This window comes from Podarcis bocagei, assembly GCF_964188305.1.
Source record: "Podarcis bocagei genome assembly, chromosome: W".
NCBI lineage: Eukaryota > Metazoa > Chordata > Lepidosauria > Squamata > Lacertidae > Podarcis > Podarcis bocagei.
The window spans coordinates 24,494,724-24,513,912 of NC_138131.1; the positions used below are offsets into that span (position 1 = coordinate 24,494,724).

The 19,189-nt window shown below is 47.7% G+C and overlaps 1 protein-coding gene across 1 annotated transcript in view; it reads right to left on the bottom strand.

The window, feature by feature from the left end:
- Nucleotides 1-1,333: 1,333 nt before the first annotated feature.
- The window catches only part of LOC308578057 (uncharacterized protein), a gene marked incomplete at its 5' end in the record, with an annotated part of 46,909 nt that continues 29,053 nt past the window's right edge, over nucleotides 1,334-19,189 (bottom strand). The window contains 6 exons of the mRNA XM_081178341.1: nucleotides 1,334-1,562; nucleotides 3,660-3,839; nucleotides 4,660-4,761; nucleotides 7,214-7,367; nucleotides 17,050-17,150; nucleotides 17,925-18,065. Coding sequence (XP_081034467.1) covers nucleotides 1,371-1,562; nucleotides 3,660-3,839; nucleotides 4,660-4,761; nucleotides 7,214-7,367; nucleotides 17,050-17,150; nucleotides 17,925-18,065 — 870 coding nt within the window. The remainder of the gene's footprint in view (nucleotides 1,563-3,659; nucleotides 3,840-4,659; nucleotides 4,762-7,213; nucleotides 7,368-17,049; nucleotides 17,151-17,924; nucleotides 18,066-19,189) is intronic.

Below are 19,189 nucleotides of genomic sequence, written 5' to 3' on the forward strand. Positions count from 1 at the left end.
TTGCTGCCAAGGAGTGTGGTGGAGTCTCCTTCTTTGGAGGTCTTTAAGCAGAGGCTTGACAACCATATGTCAGGAGTGCTCTGATGGTGTTTCCTGCTTGGCAGGGGGTTGGACTCGATGGCCCTTGTGGTCTATTCCAACTCTATGATTCTATGATTCTCTTCTCATGAGGTGGCCAAAGTCTTGGAGCCTCAGCTTCAGGATGTGTCCTTCCAGTGAGCACTCTGGGCTGATTTCCTTCAGAATGGATAGGTTTGATCTTCTTGCAGTCCATGGGACTCTCAAGAGTCTCCTCCAGCATCATAATTCAAAAGCATCAATTCTTCGGCGATCAGCCTTCTTTATGGTCCAGCTCTCACTTCCATACATCACTACTGGGAAAACATAGCTTTTACTATACTGACCTTGTTGGCAAGGTGGTGTCTCTGCTTTTTAAGATGCTGTCTAGGTTTGTCGTGAGATGATTACCCCTCCTTTATTGCCTGTTCCGGGTTGCCCAACCACTACCCCAGAGTCCTCTCTTGGCAGATCAAGAGGAGCAGGTGACGGCAAAGGCGGCTGGGTTTTGAGCTGGGGCAGTCAGAATAAGGTCCACTCTCGATTCAAAACCCTCAAATGTATTTGATATCATTGATTTTTCATTTCTATTCCTTGCAGATCATCTCGTTGTTTTATTGCTACAACCAAGGGCTGATGCAAATTAAGAGGATAATGATGATGATGATAATAATAATAATAATAATAATAATAATAATAATAATAATAATAATAATAATAATAATAATAATAATAATAACTTTTATTTGTATCCTGCCCTCCCCGTCCGAAACCGGGCTCAGGGAGGCTAACACCAAATATGTAACACTGGTATAAAATCAAGCAATAACGAAATTACCTCCTGAAAACAAGCCAGGATCAAATTCAAATCCAATTAGATGGCTTTCCGCAGGATTAGGGTTGGGAACAGTAAACGCTCATCAGGCCCAACTCTTATATGGGCCTGTGAGAACACTGGGAGGCCTCTTTCATACTAGTCCTTACACAAAAAGAGAAGGGGAGTCAGGTTGAACCAAAGGCCCGGCGGAACAACTCCATCTTACAGGCCCTGCAGAAAGATGTCAGATCCCACAGGGTCCTGATCTCTTGTGGCAGAGAGTTCCACCAGGCCGGGGCCAAGGCTGAAAAGGCCCTGGCCCTGGTCGAGGCCAGCCTAATCTCCCTGAAGCCCAGGACCTCTAACATTTTTTTATTTGCAGACTGTTAGATCCTCCGTGGAGAGGCGGTCCTAGGCTGTATTCATTCGTTTGGCCCAACGTGGGGCTCGTACCCATGACCCCAAGATTCAGAGTCTCAGCGCTCTGCCGCCTGAGCTACTCACACAGCTGCCCTCTTGTGCACCTCACCTCAAATTTGTCCGAATTGTGCATGCCTGGGATTGACTGCATGAGATGGGAGGTGGGGTGGTTCCCAAAGTCAGAGCTCAGGTAGCCAACGCGGAGCCGGCCCTCACTGCCTTTCAGGTCCTTGGGGTGCTCGTAAGGCGGCTTGTGGAGCACGTTGATCTAGCAAGGGGATTCAAGAAAGCCGGGTTACGGAAATGACATGGGGGTGGGGGACATGAGGCCACATCTTTGAAGTTGTTCCAATGTTACAAATATACATACCTTTGACTTGACAGCCCAAGAAAGACACGCAGAAAATCTATGCTTTAACCGACTCTCCTCATTCCGCCATTTGAACGAATTTGGGCTCCACCTCCCTCCATGAGCCAAGAAGCAGGAAGTCATGTAGGCAGCAGGAACAGGGCATCCCGCCAGAATTCCCCAAGCCTGAGAGCACATACACGGCACCCCACCGAGGGAGGGACCAAGGGGGCAACCATAGACATCTGCCAAGGCAGTTTAGCAAGGCAGGTGTTCTGAATGCCCATCTCCAGACAAGTCCAGTGGGAAAGGACGTGTCAAGAGTTTTATTGTTCTTTCAGTGATGGAGATTTAAGGGGTCTGATAAAGGGACCTCATAGTGAATGCATAACCCTTGTATACCCCTCCTCATTTGTGATGTGCTAGTGATGTAGTGATGATGTATCAACGATGCTGCTTGAAGTGTATTCTGGGGGGAAGAAGGAAGTTTTAAAAGTTGACATTGCCCCATGCTCGGGGTTCTTACTCCTGGGCAGACCTGTGGTGCAACAGTAAGAATCATGGTCTACTGACCACTGTTTTGCTCCAAATTACCGGACTGGGACTTCCTCCTTTTACTGACAGCATGGACCCATGGGGGACAAGTGCCCCGGTGAGCTAGGCTGTCAAGGAGTCACTCACCCAGGAATTTTTTCGCTTAACAGCCATTGGCGCCAATACAGAGCAGGCTTCCTAAACCTTGGCCCTCCAGCTGTTTTCAAACTACAGTGCCCATCATCCCTGACCACTAGACCTGCTAGCTAGGGACCATGGAGCTGTAGGCCAAAAGCATCAGGAGGGCCAAGGTTGAGGAAGCCTGATAGAGAGCTCTACCTCTCTTTCAAATCAGAGCCGGCAAAGGCGGTGGAGTTCCTGCGCGGATGCCTCGAGGCGGTTGGAGGATGGATGGCAGCTAACTGGTTGAGGTTGAATCCTGACAAGACTGAAGTTCTGTGGTGTGTGGGTGGGTGGGGGGGACTCCCTGGTCCTGAACGGGGCAACTGTGCCCCTGAAGGACCAGCTGCACAGTCTGGGGGTCATTTTGGACCCATGGAGGCACAGGTCTGTTCTGTGTCCAGGGCAGCTCTATCTGGGATGCAGGATAAGACCCTCCCTGCCCACGGACTCTCTTGCCAGAGTGGCGCATGCTCTTGTTATCTCCAGCTTGGACGACTGCAATGCGCTCTATGTGGGGCTACCTTACTGCAATTAATCCAGAATGTGGTAGCCAGACTGGGGGCCGTGAACAGCCGCAGAGACCACATAACACCAGTCTTGAAAGACCTGCATTGACTCCCAGTACGTTTCCGGGCACAATTCAAAGTGTTGGTGCTGACCTTGAAAGCCCTAAACAGCCCAGCAGATGAAACTTTCCTCTGGTTGTCAATATTAAGAGGATGCCAGCAAGATCAAACCTTTCTGTAAAATAAAGGATTTAAATCCAGTCTGACTGAGACCACATACCACCGGTCCCAAGAGATCTGCTTTGGCTCCCAGTACGTTTCCAAGCACAATTCATAGTGTCGGTGCTGACCTTGAAAGCCCTCAATGGCCTTGGCCCAGTAGACCTGAAGGAGCATCTCCACCCCGGACACCGGGGTCCCTCTCCCGAGGGCCTTCTGGCGCTTCCCTCCCTGCAAGAAGCCAAGTTACAGGGAAGCAGGCAGAGGGCCTTCTCGTGGTGACGGCCGCCCTGTGGAACGCCCTTCCATCAGATGTCAAAGAAATAAGCAATTATCTCACTTTTAAAAGACATCTGAAGGCAGCCCTGTTTAGGGAAGTTTTTAAATATTTAATGCTGTCTTGTGTTTTTAATATTTGGTTGGCAGCCACCCAGAGTGGCTGAGGATACCCAGACAGATGGGCAGGGTAGAAATAATAAATTATTATATATTATTATATATCCAAAGCCAACATGAAAGCATTCAAACTCTGACGGAACGGAGCGGCGCACACCTCTTCACAGCATAGACCCACCTTGTCCAGGCAAAGGTTCCCATGTCTCTCGGCAATAGCCTTTCGGAAGCCGTGAGACAGTGGATACAGCATGCTGTGATGCGGGTGCACCGAAGGGAGCCGGTTCTTCTCCAGCTGGTCAGCCACAATACTGACAAGCTTCTTCATTCTCTCGTCGTAATCGGTCCAATCACAGACGATCTGAAAGGGGGCAAAGAAAACCAGGGTTCTAGATTCAGGTAGGTAGCCGTATTGGTCTGATGAAGTCAAAATATATATAAAAATTGTCCAGTAGTGCCTTAGAGACCAACAAAGTTTGTTCTTGGTATAAGCCAGGCACCCCAAGCCTTCGGCCCTCCAGATGTTTTAGACTACAATTCCCATCATCCCCGACCACTGGTCCTGTTAGCTAGGGATCATGGGAGTTGTAGGCCAAAACATCGGGGGGGGGCGCAGGTTGGGGATGCCTGATATAAGCTTTTGTGTGCATGCACACTTCTTCAGATACACTGAAGCGGAAGTCCCCAGACCCTGCTATATAAGAGTAAGGAGAAGCCCCCAGACCCTGATATATAGTGGGAGGGTGAGTTGGGGTTTTTCTCCGAAGGGTAGTAGGAGTCAATGGGTATGGTCCACCTGCTGGCAACTGTGAATGACTGAAAAAACAAGGGATGGTACGCAGATGACCTGAAATAGTTTTAGGATATGTAATGAGACACAGTCGTCCACAGGTTGACCATACCGATTGAGTCCTACTACCGTTCAGAGAAATACCCCGCCCCACCCCACCCTCCCTCTAAATATCAGGGTGTGGGGACTTCCGCTTCAGTGTATCTGAATAAGTCTGCCTGCACATGAAAGCTTAGACACAGAACAAACTGAGTTGGTCTCTAAAGTGACATTGGACAATTCCTGAATTAGGTGACGCTTTTACCATTACCGTGGTACCTTGGGACTCAAACGCCTCGGTTCCCAAATGCCGGAAACCCTGGGAGTGTTGGCCCTTAAAACTCTGCCTCACCTGCAAACAGTGCGCCAGGTTGCAGTAAGCGTCAGGAAAATCCGGCTTCAGTTTCAAGGCGGTGCGATACGAAGCAATTGCCTCTGGGATGTTTCCGGAATCCTAGAAAGGGAGGGATATTTCAGCAATTGCCACTAGCTTTTTTTCTCAACCATCAAAACCAAAGATGAAGAACAGACAGAAGGCACGATGATCCACACCTGGTAGACTTATAAAGTAACATTCAACAATCATTGGAATAGAACAGGGGTCGGCAAACTTTTTCAGCAGGGGGCCGTCCACTGTCCCTTAGACCTTGTGGGGGCCAGACTAGATTTTGGGGAGGGGGAAAAAGGAACGCATTCCTATGTCCCACAAATAACCCAGAGGTGCATTTTAAATAAAAGGACACATTATACTCGTGTCAAAACATGCCGACTCCCGGCTAGATTGAGAAGGCCATGGGGCCGTAGTTTGCCTCCCCATGCTATAGAATAATATTGAGTATCAGCATGTAAAAATTCAATAGAAACCTACTCTTAACAATTACAATAAATTGTAATTAATCGTACAATAAATGAATATTACAATGAATGATTATTGTAATTGATCATAGAATAAATGTTACAATAAATGGTTATAAAACAATGGCAAGTCACAGTGTCTACAATAGCCGCAGCGAGAATCTTAACAGACAAAGGATGGAAAGGAGAATCCCATCCCTACTAAGTTGGCGTAGCTAGCAAAAAGGCTAAAATACGCAGAATTAGCAAGATTATAATACAGGCAGAATTACGAGAGGTTTTGGAAGAAACATTTCATAGAGAACAGGACACTTGCAGAGTACAGTGGTACCTCTGGATGTGAATGGGATCCGTTCCGGAGCCCCGTTCGCATCCTGAAGCGAATGCAACCCGCATCTGCACGTCGCAATTCGCCGCTTCTGCGCATGACATCATTTTGAGGGTCTGTGCATGCGGCGAAACCCGCAAGTAACGTGCTCCGTTACTTCTGGGTCACTGCGGAGCGCAACCCAAAAATATTCATCCTGAAGCATATTTAACCCGAGATAGGACTGTATTGTCTAAATTTACAGGGGTGCCCAAATTTTCCCAAAGAGGGCCAGATTTGACATGAGGGCGGGGCAAATTTGTTGAGCTGTTTTAGGATTTAACCCCAAGGTTGTTGAGCTCTTTTTAGGATTGAAGTTGTTGAGCATTTGGGGGGGGGGGGGTTGCCCCAGTAAGTAAACCAGGTTACGCTCCCCGGCCACACGCTGGACATGTGTGGTCTAAAAAAAAATGTTGGGAAAATTTAAATTCTTTGGCAGGTGTGGATTGACAAAGGACAGCAGGAAATATGACAAAACCAATGCATTTTGAGATCTAGGAGAGACGAGCAAAAGTGCGCCATCGGAAATGTGACGTAGGGGTGATTGGAAGTCACAATGAGATTTTTGGGTGTGGAACTCCACCATACTTTCCGTCTATATAAGCCACCCTCTATTTGGGGGGGCTCAAATTTAAGAAAATGAGCCATTCACCCACCCAATCACCCGTATAAGACCTCCCCCCCCATTTTTATTTCAAAGTAAAAATAGCAATTTTTTTCATTTTCCTTTTAAAAAAATTATTTACAAACAAACACATAGACACAAAACAAAATTCGTATTACCCTACCACCCAAAATTTCAGACATTAAAACCACCCTTGTGGCTTCCCTCCACCGCCCCTCACCCTCCTATATAATATTTCACATTGCCATTTTTATTTCCCCCCTATTTATTTATTTATTTTTGATTTCATTTTACATGCTAGTTGCCGTACATTTTCAACACTATACATTACATATATGGATTCCCCACATCTAACCCTATACACAACTCAGCATTTACCCAAATACCCACGTGACTTCCTTCACTCACATTCACATTGCAATTTTTATCTAAATTTATATTTCTTAACTCTTTTAACTTACTATTTATTATTATTATAAACCAGATTTACAAACATTAAACCAAACATATCAACATGTTAGTTTTTGAGCAGTACTTGAACACATAATCTTCAAACCATTTCCATTATATTTTTATTTTCCAGTTTGATTGGTACCTTATTACTGCACTTGACCTTGCCAGTTCTATAAATTCAATTAGTTTCTTTATCCAGTCATCCTTTGTGGGTATATATTTCCTGTTCCAGTTTTGTGCAAGGAGTAGCCTTGCTGCAGCTGTCGCGTATAAGAATAATATCTTCCCATCTTGTGGTATTTCTTTACCTCTTATACTCAGTAAATATGCCTCTGGTTTTCCCCTCTAAATTAATTCTGATCATCTTTTTTATTTCCTCATGAATTTTTTAACGTTTCTGTAGCCCCACCATAAACGTATCGGCGTGCCCTCTGCCTCCTCACACTTCCAGCATAAATTCCAATTCTCCCCTTTTTCTTTTTGTGCCCCATCTCGGTTTGGGACGGCTTTTGCCAGTTGTTTTCCTTTTGTAAAAACTAAGATTCCCCTGCTGCCCCCCCCAGTTTTTTTTTTTTAAAATAGATTTAGCAGAGACACAAAGCTTACCTTATGGATGGAAGCGAGGTTGCTGTGGGCATCGGCAAACGCAGGATTTATCTGGATTGCTCTTGTGTAGCATTGCAGAGCTCCCTGGACGTCTTGCATTTCCTTCAAGGTGTTCCCCATGTTGGAATAGGCGTCTGCAAAAGTGGGGCTGATTCTGACATGGAGGGCGAGAGAAAAAGTGCCATTTTGGTACAAAAATACTCTGAAGTTACGCTGGAAATGTAAGGGTCAAGAAGGCTCTTTCTATCCTATACGGTGGTCTTTAGGGCAGTTCATTAAAAAAACTTTTTTTAAAAATGCCTTCTCCAAAGCCTTCACAAAATAGGAAAACGTCCAAGAAAACAGCTATTTTCATGGAGGGTTGAGATATTAACTGATATGCACAAAATTTCAGATATAGCTATATAATCCCTAGTGTAGTAAGATAAGACCTTGGGAGCAGGCATCTTCAAAAAAGTGTTTTTTATGAACCACCCTAGTGGTCATGTGAGACAGTGAGACCTTGGTTCTCAAATGTTTTTTATACAGGTTTCTTTATACAGAAGGTTTTTTATACAGAAAGGTTCAGCATTGTGGCATCCTCTTCATACGGACAAGCAGCACTTTCCTTTTGGGAAATTCCATGCTCCTCAATTCTGGCAATTATTAATCACTCTCAATTCCACCCTAATAATTGCCACCTGCCCGGATTTTAACTTGTCTGAATTAATTTTTATTTGAATTACTTGATGTCTGCTTTTAGGCTCGTTGTGTTGTTTTTATGATGTTAGCTGCTCTGAGCCCAGCCTTGGCCGGCGAGGGTGGGATACAAACAAAAACAAATTATTATTATTATTACTACTACTACTCAAACGCTTTGGTTCCCAAATGCCGAAAACCCAGAAAAAGTGTTCCAGTTTCCAGGCGTTTTTCGGAAGCCAAACATCAAATTTGGCTGTCAGCTATTCTTTCTGGGGCGCCTTCTTGGACTTTGTTGGTCAGCCGCGATCCCCGCTGATTGATTTGCGACTCTCAATTAGCGATTTATGGCCGCCCGGCACACTTCCTTTTGCGCAGCTCTCAGTCACGCCTCAGCAGAGTTTCACACAGCGGTGTAAAACTGTCAAGTATCTTGGCTCAGCTTCCAGACAAACACACACAGTACCGGTTTGTCTATTTACAGTTGTTTATTCCAACAAATCTCCGGAAGAACCAGGACTGCTTGCAGCCATTATAGGACTGCTCTTTTCCCCTCACAGCATAGAGTGAGAATGACAAACTCCTCCCAAGCTCCTCCCAAGCTTCCAAAACTGACGTCAGAATGCTGAGGCATCATGGGAACAACTTAACCTGTTAAGTTCCACATCCCACACGCCTGCACCAATCAAACAGACTTCGGGAACAGATTAAGTTTGGTGCTTTGGTTTTTGCAATTTATGTGGTGTTTTTGTTTCGGAGGCTTTTTTGGTTCATTTGTTTTTGCGACTGTGCGGATCCCAGTTTAGTTACTGATTGATTGATTGATTGATTGATTGTGTGATTGCAGAAACGGATAGAAGCCCCGGTCCCCATCCGAACAATGACTATCATCAGTGCAGGTGAGGAAAAAAAATAATTTTCATTTTTATCATTTACAAGACTGTTGTATTTATTTTAGAGTACAGTACATGGATGACTGCTTTCATTTTAGGGATCAGTGGTCTCGTTAGATAGTAAAATTCATGTTAAATGGCTGTTTTAGGGATTATTTTTCAAAGTCTGGTACGGATTAATCCGTTTTGCATGACTTTCTATGGGAAAGTGTGTTAGGATATTTCCGTTCCACCTTAAAGGGAGCAGGCTTTGGGAGTCACAGAGTCTGCGCATGTCCTATTCACAGGATGTTTATGTTCTGATATTCCTTTCGTTTTTGTCAGACGGCCAGAGATGCTGACACAGAACGGTCATGTTTTCTTTTGTTCTGTTCAACACTAAATAAAGTCTGTAAATAATGCTCTTCTGCTCTTCTGCGGTGCAAGCTTTTGACTGTGCTTTCTGCTGAAAGAGGGTGCACCAGCCTAGGAATGTGGCTAGGAATTTCCAAAGGCTTTGTGCCCCTAACTGTTGGATCTGCGTGACTACGGGAGGCCGATGGAATCTCCGAACTCCGGCTTGGGGGCCATGATGGACGTTATCTCCCTGGCAGTTTCCCAACAAAGTGCACCTTGGTTTTGGAACACATTCAGTTTGAGAACCAAGGTACCACTGTATAATTAACTGGGGGGGGAGAACATTTGTGTAAAAAACAGAAGCCTTTCTAATAGGTTTAACGGGTGAAGAAATACCAAGAGATCTAAAAAGACAGTGTATTCTATTTATGCCAGAATGTTCTTAGCCCGGATGTGGAAGGAAGAGAAGGTCCCAACAAAAGAAGAGTGGATTATCAAAATGACTGTGAAGATCAGACATCAAGATGATAGGAAATTTAAGCAAAGAAAAAAGTTAAAAGGACAAAATGGGGAAAATAATGAAGATGAAATGTGAAAAAGCATGGTGCAAAAACCTTAAGGATATAACCATCGTTAGTTCAAAGATGGCAAAATTAAGGGAGAATGAGATAGGCAGGAGAAGTAAATATTTAAAAAACCAGAAGAGGGAAGCTGGGGGAGATTGGGATTCATGTATGCTGTCTGCAAGAATGATGTTTGTGTTGAATATAAAATGCTAAAACTTAATAAAAACTATTTATATATATAAAAAAATTAAACAAGAATGGGAAAAATTTATTGAATACCTTAAAGATACATATTTAGAAATAATAATAATAATAATAATAATAATAATAATAATAATAATAATAATAATAATAATTGTATCCCGCCCTCCCTGGCCGAAACCGGTCTTAGGGCAGCTAACATCAAATATATAACATTAGTATAAAATCAAACAATAATTAAATTACCTCCTAAAAACAAATCGGGATCAAATTAAAATCGAATTAGATGGTTTTCCACAGGCAGGATTGATATAACATTGATGAAGCCAAAGTAGCAAATAAGGAAATGGAATAGAACGAATCATTGTAATTACATGCAAGAAAAGATGGCAAAATATGGAAACGGGGGGTGGGGGGTGGGGGAGAGTCCAAGGAGTTTGTATAATCCCAGTATTGTATGTATTGAAAATGTTTGGAGTGTATGGAAATAAAATGATAAAATAAAAAAAACTGAATAATAATTGTCAGGGGTTCAGGAGCAGAGGCAAGGGCAAGGGAGGAAACAGAGGTCCAACGGTTTGTCGGCTTCGCGAACTTCTATCGCAGGTTTATCAAAGGCTTCGCTATGCAGACAGCGGCCATCACGGACACGCTTAGCTCCAAGAAAAAGAAGTTCATCTGGACAGAGCAGGCGGAGCAGTCCTTTCAGGCACTCAAACGTCTCTTCGCGTCGGAAGAGCAGCTGCTGCATGTCGACCCCAGCAGGCCGATGAGGGTCGAGACAGACGCCTCGGACAGAGCCGTGGGAGCAGTCCTGCTGCAGAAAGACCCGCAGGGGGTTTGGCGTCCGGGAGCGTTTTACTCCAGGAAGCTCAGCAAGTCCGAACAGAACTACACCATCTGGGACAGGGAGTTGCTGGCCATTCATGCAGCGTTCAAAGCGTGGAGGCACTTCCTGATCGGCGCCAAGCACACGGTGCAGGTCTGCACGGACCACAAGAATCTGGAGCACTGGCGCACGGCACAGTTCCTGAACCAGAGGCAGATACGTTGGGCTGAGTTCTTTGCGAACTTCGACTTCCGAATAGAGTATGTCCCGGGGGACACCAACATCATGGCGGACGCTCTCTCCCGTAAGCCACAGTATCTGGAGGACGCCACGCCAGCGGCCGCCATGCACATCTTCGCACCAACAGTGTGGGCGTGCGCTGCGGCAACAGTGGACCTGGAGGCGGTGCGACGAGCGTTGCAGGATGACTCCTTCGCGCAAGCAAAGATGGCAGAGGTGCAAAGGGGCACGGCAGCGACCGATGAGTTCCAGCTGAGAGATGGATTGCTCATCCGTAAAGGGGCCATCTACGTGCCGGGAGACGAACTTCGCGCCAAGGTACTGCAGCAGCTGCACGACGCGCCCACTGCCGGGCACTTCGGCAAGGAGAAGACGGTGGAATTAGTCGCCAGGGACTTCTGGTGGCCCGGAATGAGAGGGGAGGTCGCGGACTACGTGGCGAGGTGTGACACCTGCCAGAGGGCCAAACCAGTGCACAGACCGCCGGCCGGACTGTTGGAACCGCTGCAAACTCCGGTCGAACCATGGGAGAGAGTGGCCCTGGACTTTGTCACGGATCTGCCCAGCTCGAGGGGCAAGACGGCCGTGCTGGTGGTGGTGGACTTGTTCTCCAAGATGGCACATTTCATCCCGTGTGCTAAGGTGGCCACGGCGGAGCAAACCGCCAAACTGTTCATAGACCACGTGTTCAAGGTTCACGGTCTGCCACGGTCTATTCTGTCCGACCGGGGGCGGCAGTTCATCTCGAATTTCTGGCAGAAGCTGATGGGCTTCCTGAACGTCAAGATCAACCTGGCGTCGGCGAGACACCCGCAGACCAACGGGCAAGCGGAGCGGGTCAATGCCATCATGCAGCAGTACCTGAGATGTTATGCGAATCAACAGCCTGCGACGTGGGTGGATTACCTGCCGCTCGCCGAGTTCGCCTACAACAACACGAAGCACGTGTCCACGGGGGTCACGCCGTTCTTCGCCAACAACGGGAGGCACCCCAGAACCTTCCCGGGACTGGAAAGAATGGGGGAGGGGGAGCCGCAGACAGCAGATGCGTTCGCGTCGGAGTTGCAGGAGGTCCACGATCAGCTGCGGCGGCACCTGGAGCTGGCCAAACATGCATACAAGGTGCAGGCGGACAAACACAGAAGGGTTGGCGAAGAGATCCATGTGGGGGACTGGGTCTGGTTAGCAGCCCACGCAGTGCCGGCCAGGTCGTTGGCCAAGAAGAAGCTGGGGCATAAGCAACTGGGGCCCTACCAAGTCGAAGAGCAGGTCAACCCGGTGGCTTTCAGGCTGGCGCTTCCGGAGGGTTCCAGAATGCATCCGGTGTTCCACAGATCGGTGCTCACTCCCTACAAGGCACCGCACAGGTTTCAGGAACCCGGAACGGCACCGAGTCCGCTCAGAGAAAGAACCGGGCACGCGGGAGTGGCACAGGAGGAGCGCGTCAACGAAGTCACGGAGATTTTGGACTCCAGATGGGGGGAAGAGGGGGTAGAATACCTTCTCGCCAAGGAGGGCACCCCGGCCAGTGCGAACAGCTGGGTGCCGGGCTACGCCTTGGACGAACCTCTGCTCAAAGACGAGTTTCATGCCCTCTTCCCACATAGACCAATGCCAGCAGACTTTTTCGACGACTGGCTTTTCACGCCCACGCTTTCTGCCAGCACGTTCCGGGGGTTCGACTCGGACGAGGACCCGATACGAGACGCCCGTTCCCCAGAGGGGTCACCCTCGGGATCTGCCTCTGAACCCTCGTTTTGGTGGGACGATAGACCAGAGGAGCAGTGGCGCAGGAAGTGGCTGGAAGGTCCAGGACGAGCAACGCCGCCAGGAGGAAGTGAGGGAGAGACGGACATGGACGTTTTCAGGGACGACCCTGGTTTCGAGCACGGCGGCACAGAGATGGAAGCGGAGGTGACCGTCGTCGACGAGAGCAGGGAGGAAGAACCGGGAGACTTCAGATGGAGGCCCGCCACGAGAAGCGAACTGTATCCGGCGTTCGTCCCTCTGACACAGCAGCACCCAGCTCCCGCACCGGAAGGAGGGGAGGGGGGAACGGGGGGCTTCGAGGGGGGGATGGATGTCAGGGGTTCAGGAGCAGAGGCAAGGGCAAGGGAGGAAACAGAGAGCGAGGGGGAGGAGGCAGAAGAAAAGATGAGTGATGACGACGACCCGAGATCTCCGAGTCTTTCCAGTGAATCGGAAGATTCACAGAAAGGAGCACCAGTGGCCAGGGCAAGGGGGGAGCCTAGGGGGACACCCCAGCAAGATAGAGCCAGAGGGGACTCAGAGGAGAGCAGTTGGAAATCGGGACCAGCGTCACCGCCAGAGAGCAGGGAAGAGGAAGGGAGCCAGGGATTAAGCGCTGGCAGCTCACAACAGGGGGGAGGGCATGAGTCAGGAGTGGCCACACCTCCATCGGGGAGCGAAGAAACGGTCAGACGGAAAGTGGAAGGTTGGGCGCGCGCGCCAAATTCAAATGCACAGGAAAGTGACGCAGTAGGCAGCCCTGAAAGAGAGCCAGGTCCTAAAGCCCGGCGCAAGGAGACAGGAGGGTCCGGGGGGTCGGCGTCAGAAGAATCCAGGAAGGAAGAGACCCCGGGGGGCAGAGGGACCCAGAGGAGAACAGTCAGGCGGAAAAGGTGGAGCAGGGCTAGGATATTAAGTTGGTGCACAAAGGGCGGAGACTCAGACGGAGCTTCGCCGATCTAGCCACTAGACGTAGAGTTGCACGCAGTAGCTTGAGAATGGAAACTGTAACTCAATAAAGACTTTTACTTAATGATCGCTGGCTAGCGTGATCCTCTGTGAGCTAGGATCTGGAAGCAGCTCTGACAGTAAGCTCCGTCTCCTAATTGTGGGCATCTACAGCCTCGAGGTGAGGAGAGAAGCAGGTGCCTACTAGCGAGCTCACGAACGGCAGACGACATGACGGCTGAGCAGCAGATAGCGGAACTCAGAGAAGCAGTGTCACAACTGAATGCCGAGGCTCTCGCATCCAGGAAGAGAGAGGAGGAGGCAGCTGCCGCCTGCAGGGATCTCCAGGTCAGGTTGGACATGCTTACTAAGCAAGGGCAACTGACACCCAAACAGGAGGGAATTGGGTTGGCGAGACGAACAGGCGGTCTGGTCTCTCACTTCGATGGGAATCTGCAACAGTACCCCAACTTTAGAGCAGATGTAATGTGTGCACTGCAACTGCTGAAAAAAGACTTTAGAGATGAGCAAGAGAAAGTGGGATTCATCATGTCCCATTTGCATGGAGATGCAAAAGCATGGCTGCGCAATTTGTGGAGGGATGGGGATCCGGCGCTCCAAAATGCGGATGCCTTTATTAAAGCGATGGATGGGTGTTTTTTATCAAGCATTGACGTGGATCTTGCTCGGCAGCAGATACATGGACTGAAGCAAGGGAGGGCCAGCGTAAGGCAGTATCATGCCCGCTTTTTCGCTTTGGTCAGTGCCCTGGAATGGGACAGAGATTCGGCTCCTGTAAGAGACCTGTTTTGGGAGGGATTGCACGGCTCGGTTAAAGATGAAATTGCGAGGGGGGAGAGACCCCGGACCACGCAGGAGATCGTTCAGAGGGCGCTGGCGGTGGGGGTGCGGCTGGAAGAACGTCCGTGGAGCAGGGACGAAGGGCGTGGCGGGCGCGAACCAGCCAGGGGCTCCTCCTTCCTTCCCAGAGAAGCAGCGCGTGCGCAATCCACGCATCCACCAGGAGGAGGGGTGGAACCTATGGAGGTTGGAAGTGCAAGGGCTCAGTCAGCAGCCAGAGCCCTAGCACCGGCAACAGTGAAAGCGAAGCCTCCTAGAGGGAACAGGAAGTGTTACATCTGCGATGATCCACAGCATATGGCGAAAGAGTGTCCCCAGAGGCTCCACAAATAATAATAATAATAATAATAATAATAATAATAATAATAATAATAATAATAATAATAATAATAATAATAAATTTATTTATATCCTGCCCTCCCCAGCCGAAGCCGGGCTCAGGGCGGCTAACAACAATCAAAATAGTCCAACATTTTAAAACATTCATTATAAAATTAATTAAATCAAATTAAAATCAAATTAATGGCAACCATCAAGCAAAATTCTGTGCAGGTTGCCAGAGGAGGGAGTCAGTCTGCGCCCTGACCAAAGGCCTGGTGGAACAGCTCTGTCTTGCAGGCCCTACGGAAGGATGTCAGGTCCCACAGGGCCCTAGTCTCTTGTGACAGAGCGTTCCACCAGATTGGAGCCGCAGCCGAGAAGGCCCTGGCTCTAGTTGAGGCCAACCTAACCTCTCTGTGACCTGGGATCTTTAGGGTGTTTTTATTTGCAGACCGTAAATTTCTCTGTGGGACATACCAGGAGAGGCAGTCCCATAGGTACGAGGGTCCTAGGCCGTATAGGGCTTTAAAGGTTAAAACCAGCACCTTAAACCTGATCCTGTACTCCACCGGGAGCCAGTGCAGCTGGTACAGCACCGGATGGATATGATCTCGCAGCAAAGACCCCGTAAGGAGTCTCGCCGCAGCATTCTGCACCCGCTGGAGTTTCTGGGTCAGTCTCAAGGGCAGCCCCACGTAGAGCGAGTTACAATAATCCAGTCTGGAGGTGACCGTCGCGTGGATCACAGTGGCTAGGTCAGGGTGAGAGAGATAAGGAGCCAACTGCTTAGCTTGGCGGAGATGAAAAAATGCCGCCTTTGTTATAGCTGTAATCTGCGCCTCCATGGAAAGGGAGGTGTCGAAGATTACACCCAAACTCTTAACGGACGATGCTGGCACTAATTGCACCCATGCAAGAGATGGGAGTTGCCCCCTCAATCCCATATCGCTCCGTCCCAGCCAGAGGACCTCTGTCTTCGAAGGATTTAACTTCAACCGGCTCCCACGTAACCATCCAGCCACAGCTTCCAGACATCTGGTCAGTGTATCTGGGGCCGAGTAAGGATGGCCATCCATCAACAGATAGAGTTGGGTGTCATCAGCATACTGATGGCAACCCAGCCCAAAACTCCGGACAAGCTGGGCGAGGGGGCGCATAAAGATGTTAAAAAGCATCGGGGAGAGTATCGCACTCTGAGGCACTCCACACACCAAGGAGTGGCGCGATGACAATTCCCCCCCAAGCGCCACCCTCTGTCCCCGACCGGAGAGAAACGAGCGCAGCCATTGAAGGACTGTGCCCTGGATCCCCACGTCGGCAAGGCGGTGGTCCAGAAGTTCGTGATCGACCATGTCGAAGGCTGCTGACAGGTCTAGAAGAATCAGCAGCCCCGACCCGCCTCGATCCAGCTGCCTGCGGAGATCATCTGTTAGGGCGACCAGAGCCGTCTCGGTCCCATGACCAGCGCGGAAGCCGGACTGGAATGGATCGAGAGCAGATGTTTCATCCAGAAACCTACCAAGCTGTTCAGCAACCGCTCTCTCAATCACCTTACCCAGGAATGGAAGATTCGAAACCGGGCGGTAATTGGATAGATCTAAAGGATCTAATGATGTTTTCTTTAAGAGCAGACACACCACTGCCTCCTTCAGTTCCCCTGGGAATATCCCAGTGCCAAGGGACAAATTGATGATATCCCCCAGGGGGGCCCGCACCTCGTCTGGACACGCTCTAATCAGCCAGGACGGGCACGGGTCAAGAGGACAGGTGGTGGGCTTTCCAGCTCGGAGGAGTCTGTCCACATCGGCTGGGGATATCCGGTCAAAGTGGTCCAATACTGGACCCGAGGACAGTCGAGGGGCCTCCAGTTCCTTTATTGTATCCAAATTGGCAGGGAGGTCATGGCGGAGCAACAGGACCTTCTCCGCAAAAAAGCTCGCAAATGCCTCGCAGCTGTGTGTCAGATTGTTATTTAAATTTGGCTGTCCTTCAAGGGACAAAAAATAAAATAAAAATAAAAAAAATAAAAAATAAAAAACCTAAAAGAAAAAGAGAAAGTGCTTTATCCACAAGAGGAGTAATAATAATTATTAACAACAGCAACAATAATTTATTATTTATACCCAGCCACTCTGGGCGGCTTCCAGCAAAAGATTAAAATACAGTAAGGAGGAGCTCTTTCAATCTATTTTCCCCATGGCTTTGGAAGCTCACCTGATGGCCTCCTTGTAGTGCATGAGGGCCTCCTGGAGCTTCCCCTGCTGTTGCAAAACACTGGCTAAATTTGAATGCGCAGCTGCAAACTCCGGGAAGACCTGCGGGGAAGAAGCTCACTCTTAGTTTCCCTGAGAAGCATTCTAAAGAGACGGAGGCTGCTCTTTGAGGCTCAAAGGTTGTGGGCGTGAAATAAATCCTCATTTGGATTGACTTGCAAAAATTAAGGAGGAGGAGGAACCTATGGACTGCCTTTTTAGCATGCATAGGAAATACTGTTGGGAGATCAGACTGTCAAATGACCAATGCCGTATTTTAAAGAGCCCCTCTTTTATGCTCAAATGTGGCAGGGGCTGGCTGCAAAATAAATCACCGTTTGGAATGATTTGTGGTAATGATAATAATAATAATAATAATAATAATAATAATAATAATAATAATAATAATAATAATAATGGGCCTATGAACTGCCTTTTTCGTACGCATAGGAAATACTGTTAGAAAATAAGACTGTCAGGGGATCAAGCTCAGCTGACACAGAGAACAGCATGTGCCCAGCTTTTATTTCAATTTCTGTACCGTTCCTTAACACCTTGCATTGTTCTTCTGATGAAAAAGCAGATTTTTGGTCATTCCAGGAGGCCTAGGAATATAAAAAGGGGGACAGACCCTCTTCCTTCCAAAAGGGACTTATCGGACCATGCTTTGTCGAGCCTCAAAATGCTACTTCACTTTCACTTCTTCACCATTATTTCCGTTATTGATCAAGAAAAATTTGATCGGCGATTTTTAAAAAGACCCAGACTAGGAGTCCAGGGTACGCATGCCTAACCCTTATATCTCAATTTAATTGTTGTAATTCTCCACGCACGTACCTCAAGAGCTTTCCGGTAGAGGCGGACAGCCTCCTCGATATTCCCTTGTTCTCGCTTGATGTTCGCCAGGTTATTAAGAGAATCCGCGTGAGTCGGACATAAACGGAGAGCTGTATTGTAGCATTCCTCGGCTTCGGCAACCTTCGAAACACAAAACAGAGTTTTTACACGAATATTAGTATGTCTTTCACAGGAGCCCAAAAGGCTGCTCTGTGATGTGATGGCTGGATTGAGGTTTGATACGGCCCCTCAGCTCCTGACGGTAACTTGGTATTAGAGCGGTTCATAAAAAACTCTTTTTTTGAAAATGCCTGCTCCAAAGTTCTTCTCTTACCAACAGTAGAGATTATATAGCTATATCTGGAATGGCATGCATATCAGTTAATATCTTTTATATATATATGCCAGCTGTCCTTTGTCAACAACCAATTGTTGCTGTTTTTTATATTGAATATATGCTATATGGTAACTGTTGCACCTCATAGGTAACTCAAGCCTTCTGCACGTCACAAAAGATGTATTTTATCAAAGTCATTGTTGAACTGAAATACAATTAAGAAGTATATTAATAGTGAAATGCAATTAAGAAGAAGCATATTAACAGTAAAACCCCACAATTGTTGAGCCTTTTTTAAGGATTTGACCCCAGAGGTGCTGACCTTTTTTTAGGATTAAAGTTCTTGAGCTTTTTGGGGGGAAGTTTTGCCCTAGTAAATAAACCGCCACGAGGGCCGGATTAAATCGACCAGAGGGCCAGATTAGGCCCCTGAACTGGACTTTGGACATGCCTGGTCTAAAAGAACATTGGGAAAATTTTAATTCTTTGGCAGGATAGCAGGAAATATGACAAAACCAATGCATTTTGAGATCTAGGAGAGATGGGTGGAAGGCCCCCAAAGTGGACTTTGGACATGCTTGGTTTAGGGGAACATAAATACAAGAGCAGACTAATCCGATTCAAACTCTCTTTCCCGCACACTTACCGTCTTTTGCAAGATGTATTTAAGGAAGACAGTAAGGGAAATGGTTTTGGTCATACTAAATCAAAATTAAGAGACAGAGTTGCTAGATAGTAAAAGAAAATCATTGCCAAAAACGTATAAGAATGGCATAGAAAGGATGAAGAAGTTAAGTCGGTTATGATTAAATGGGCTCAAGATTTTGGTCATAACATTGAATTAGATAAGTGGGAAAGATTATGGGCAAAAACAATTTATTGAATGTACAGCACTAATTAAAAATTTAATGAAGGTGACGTATAGGTG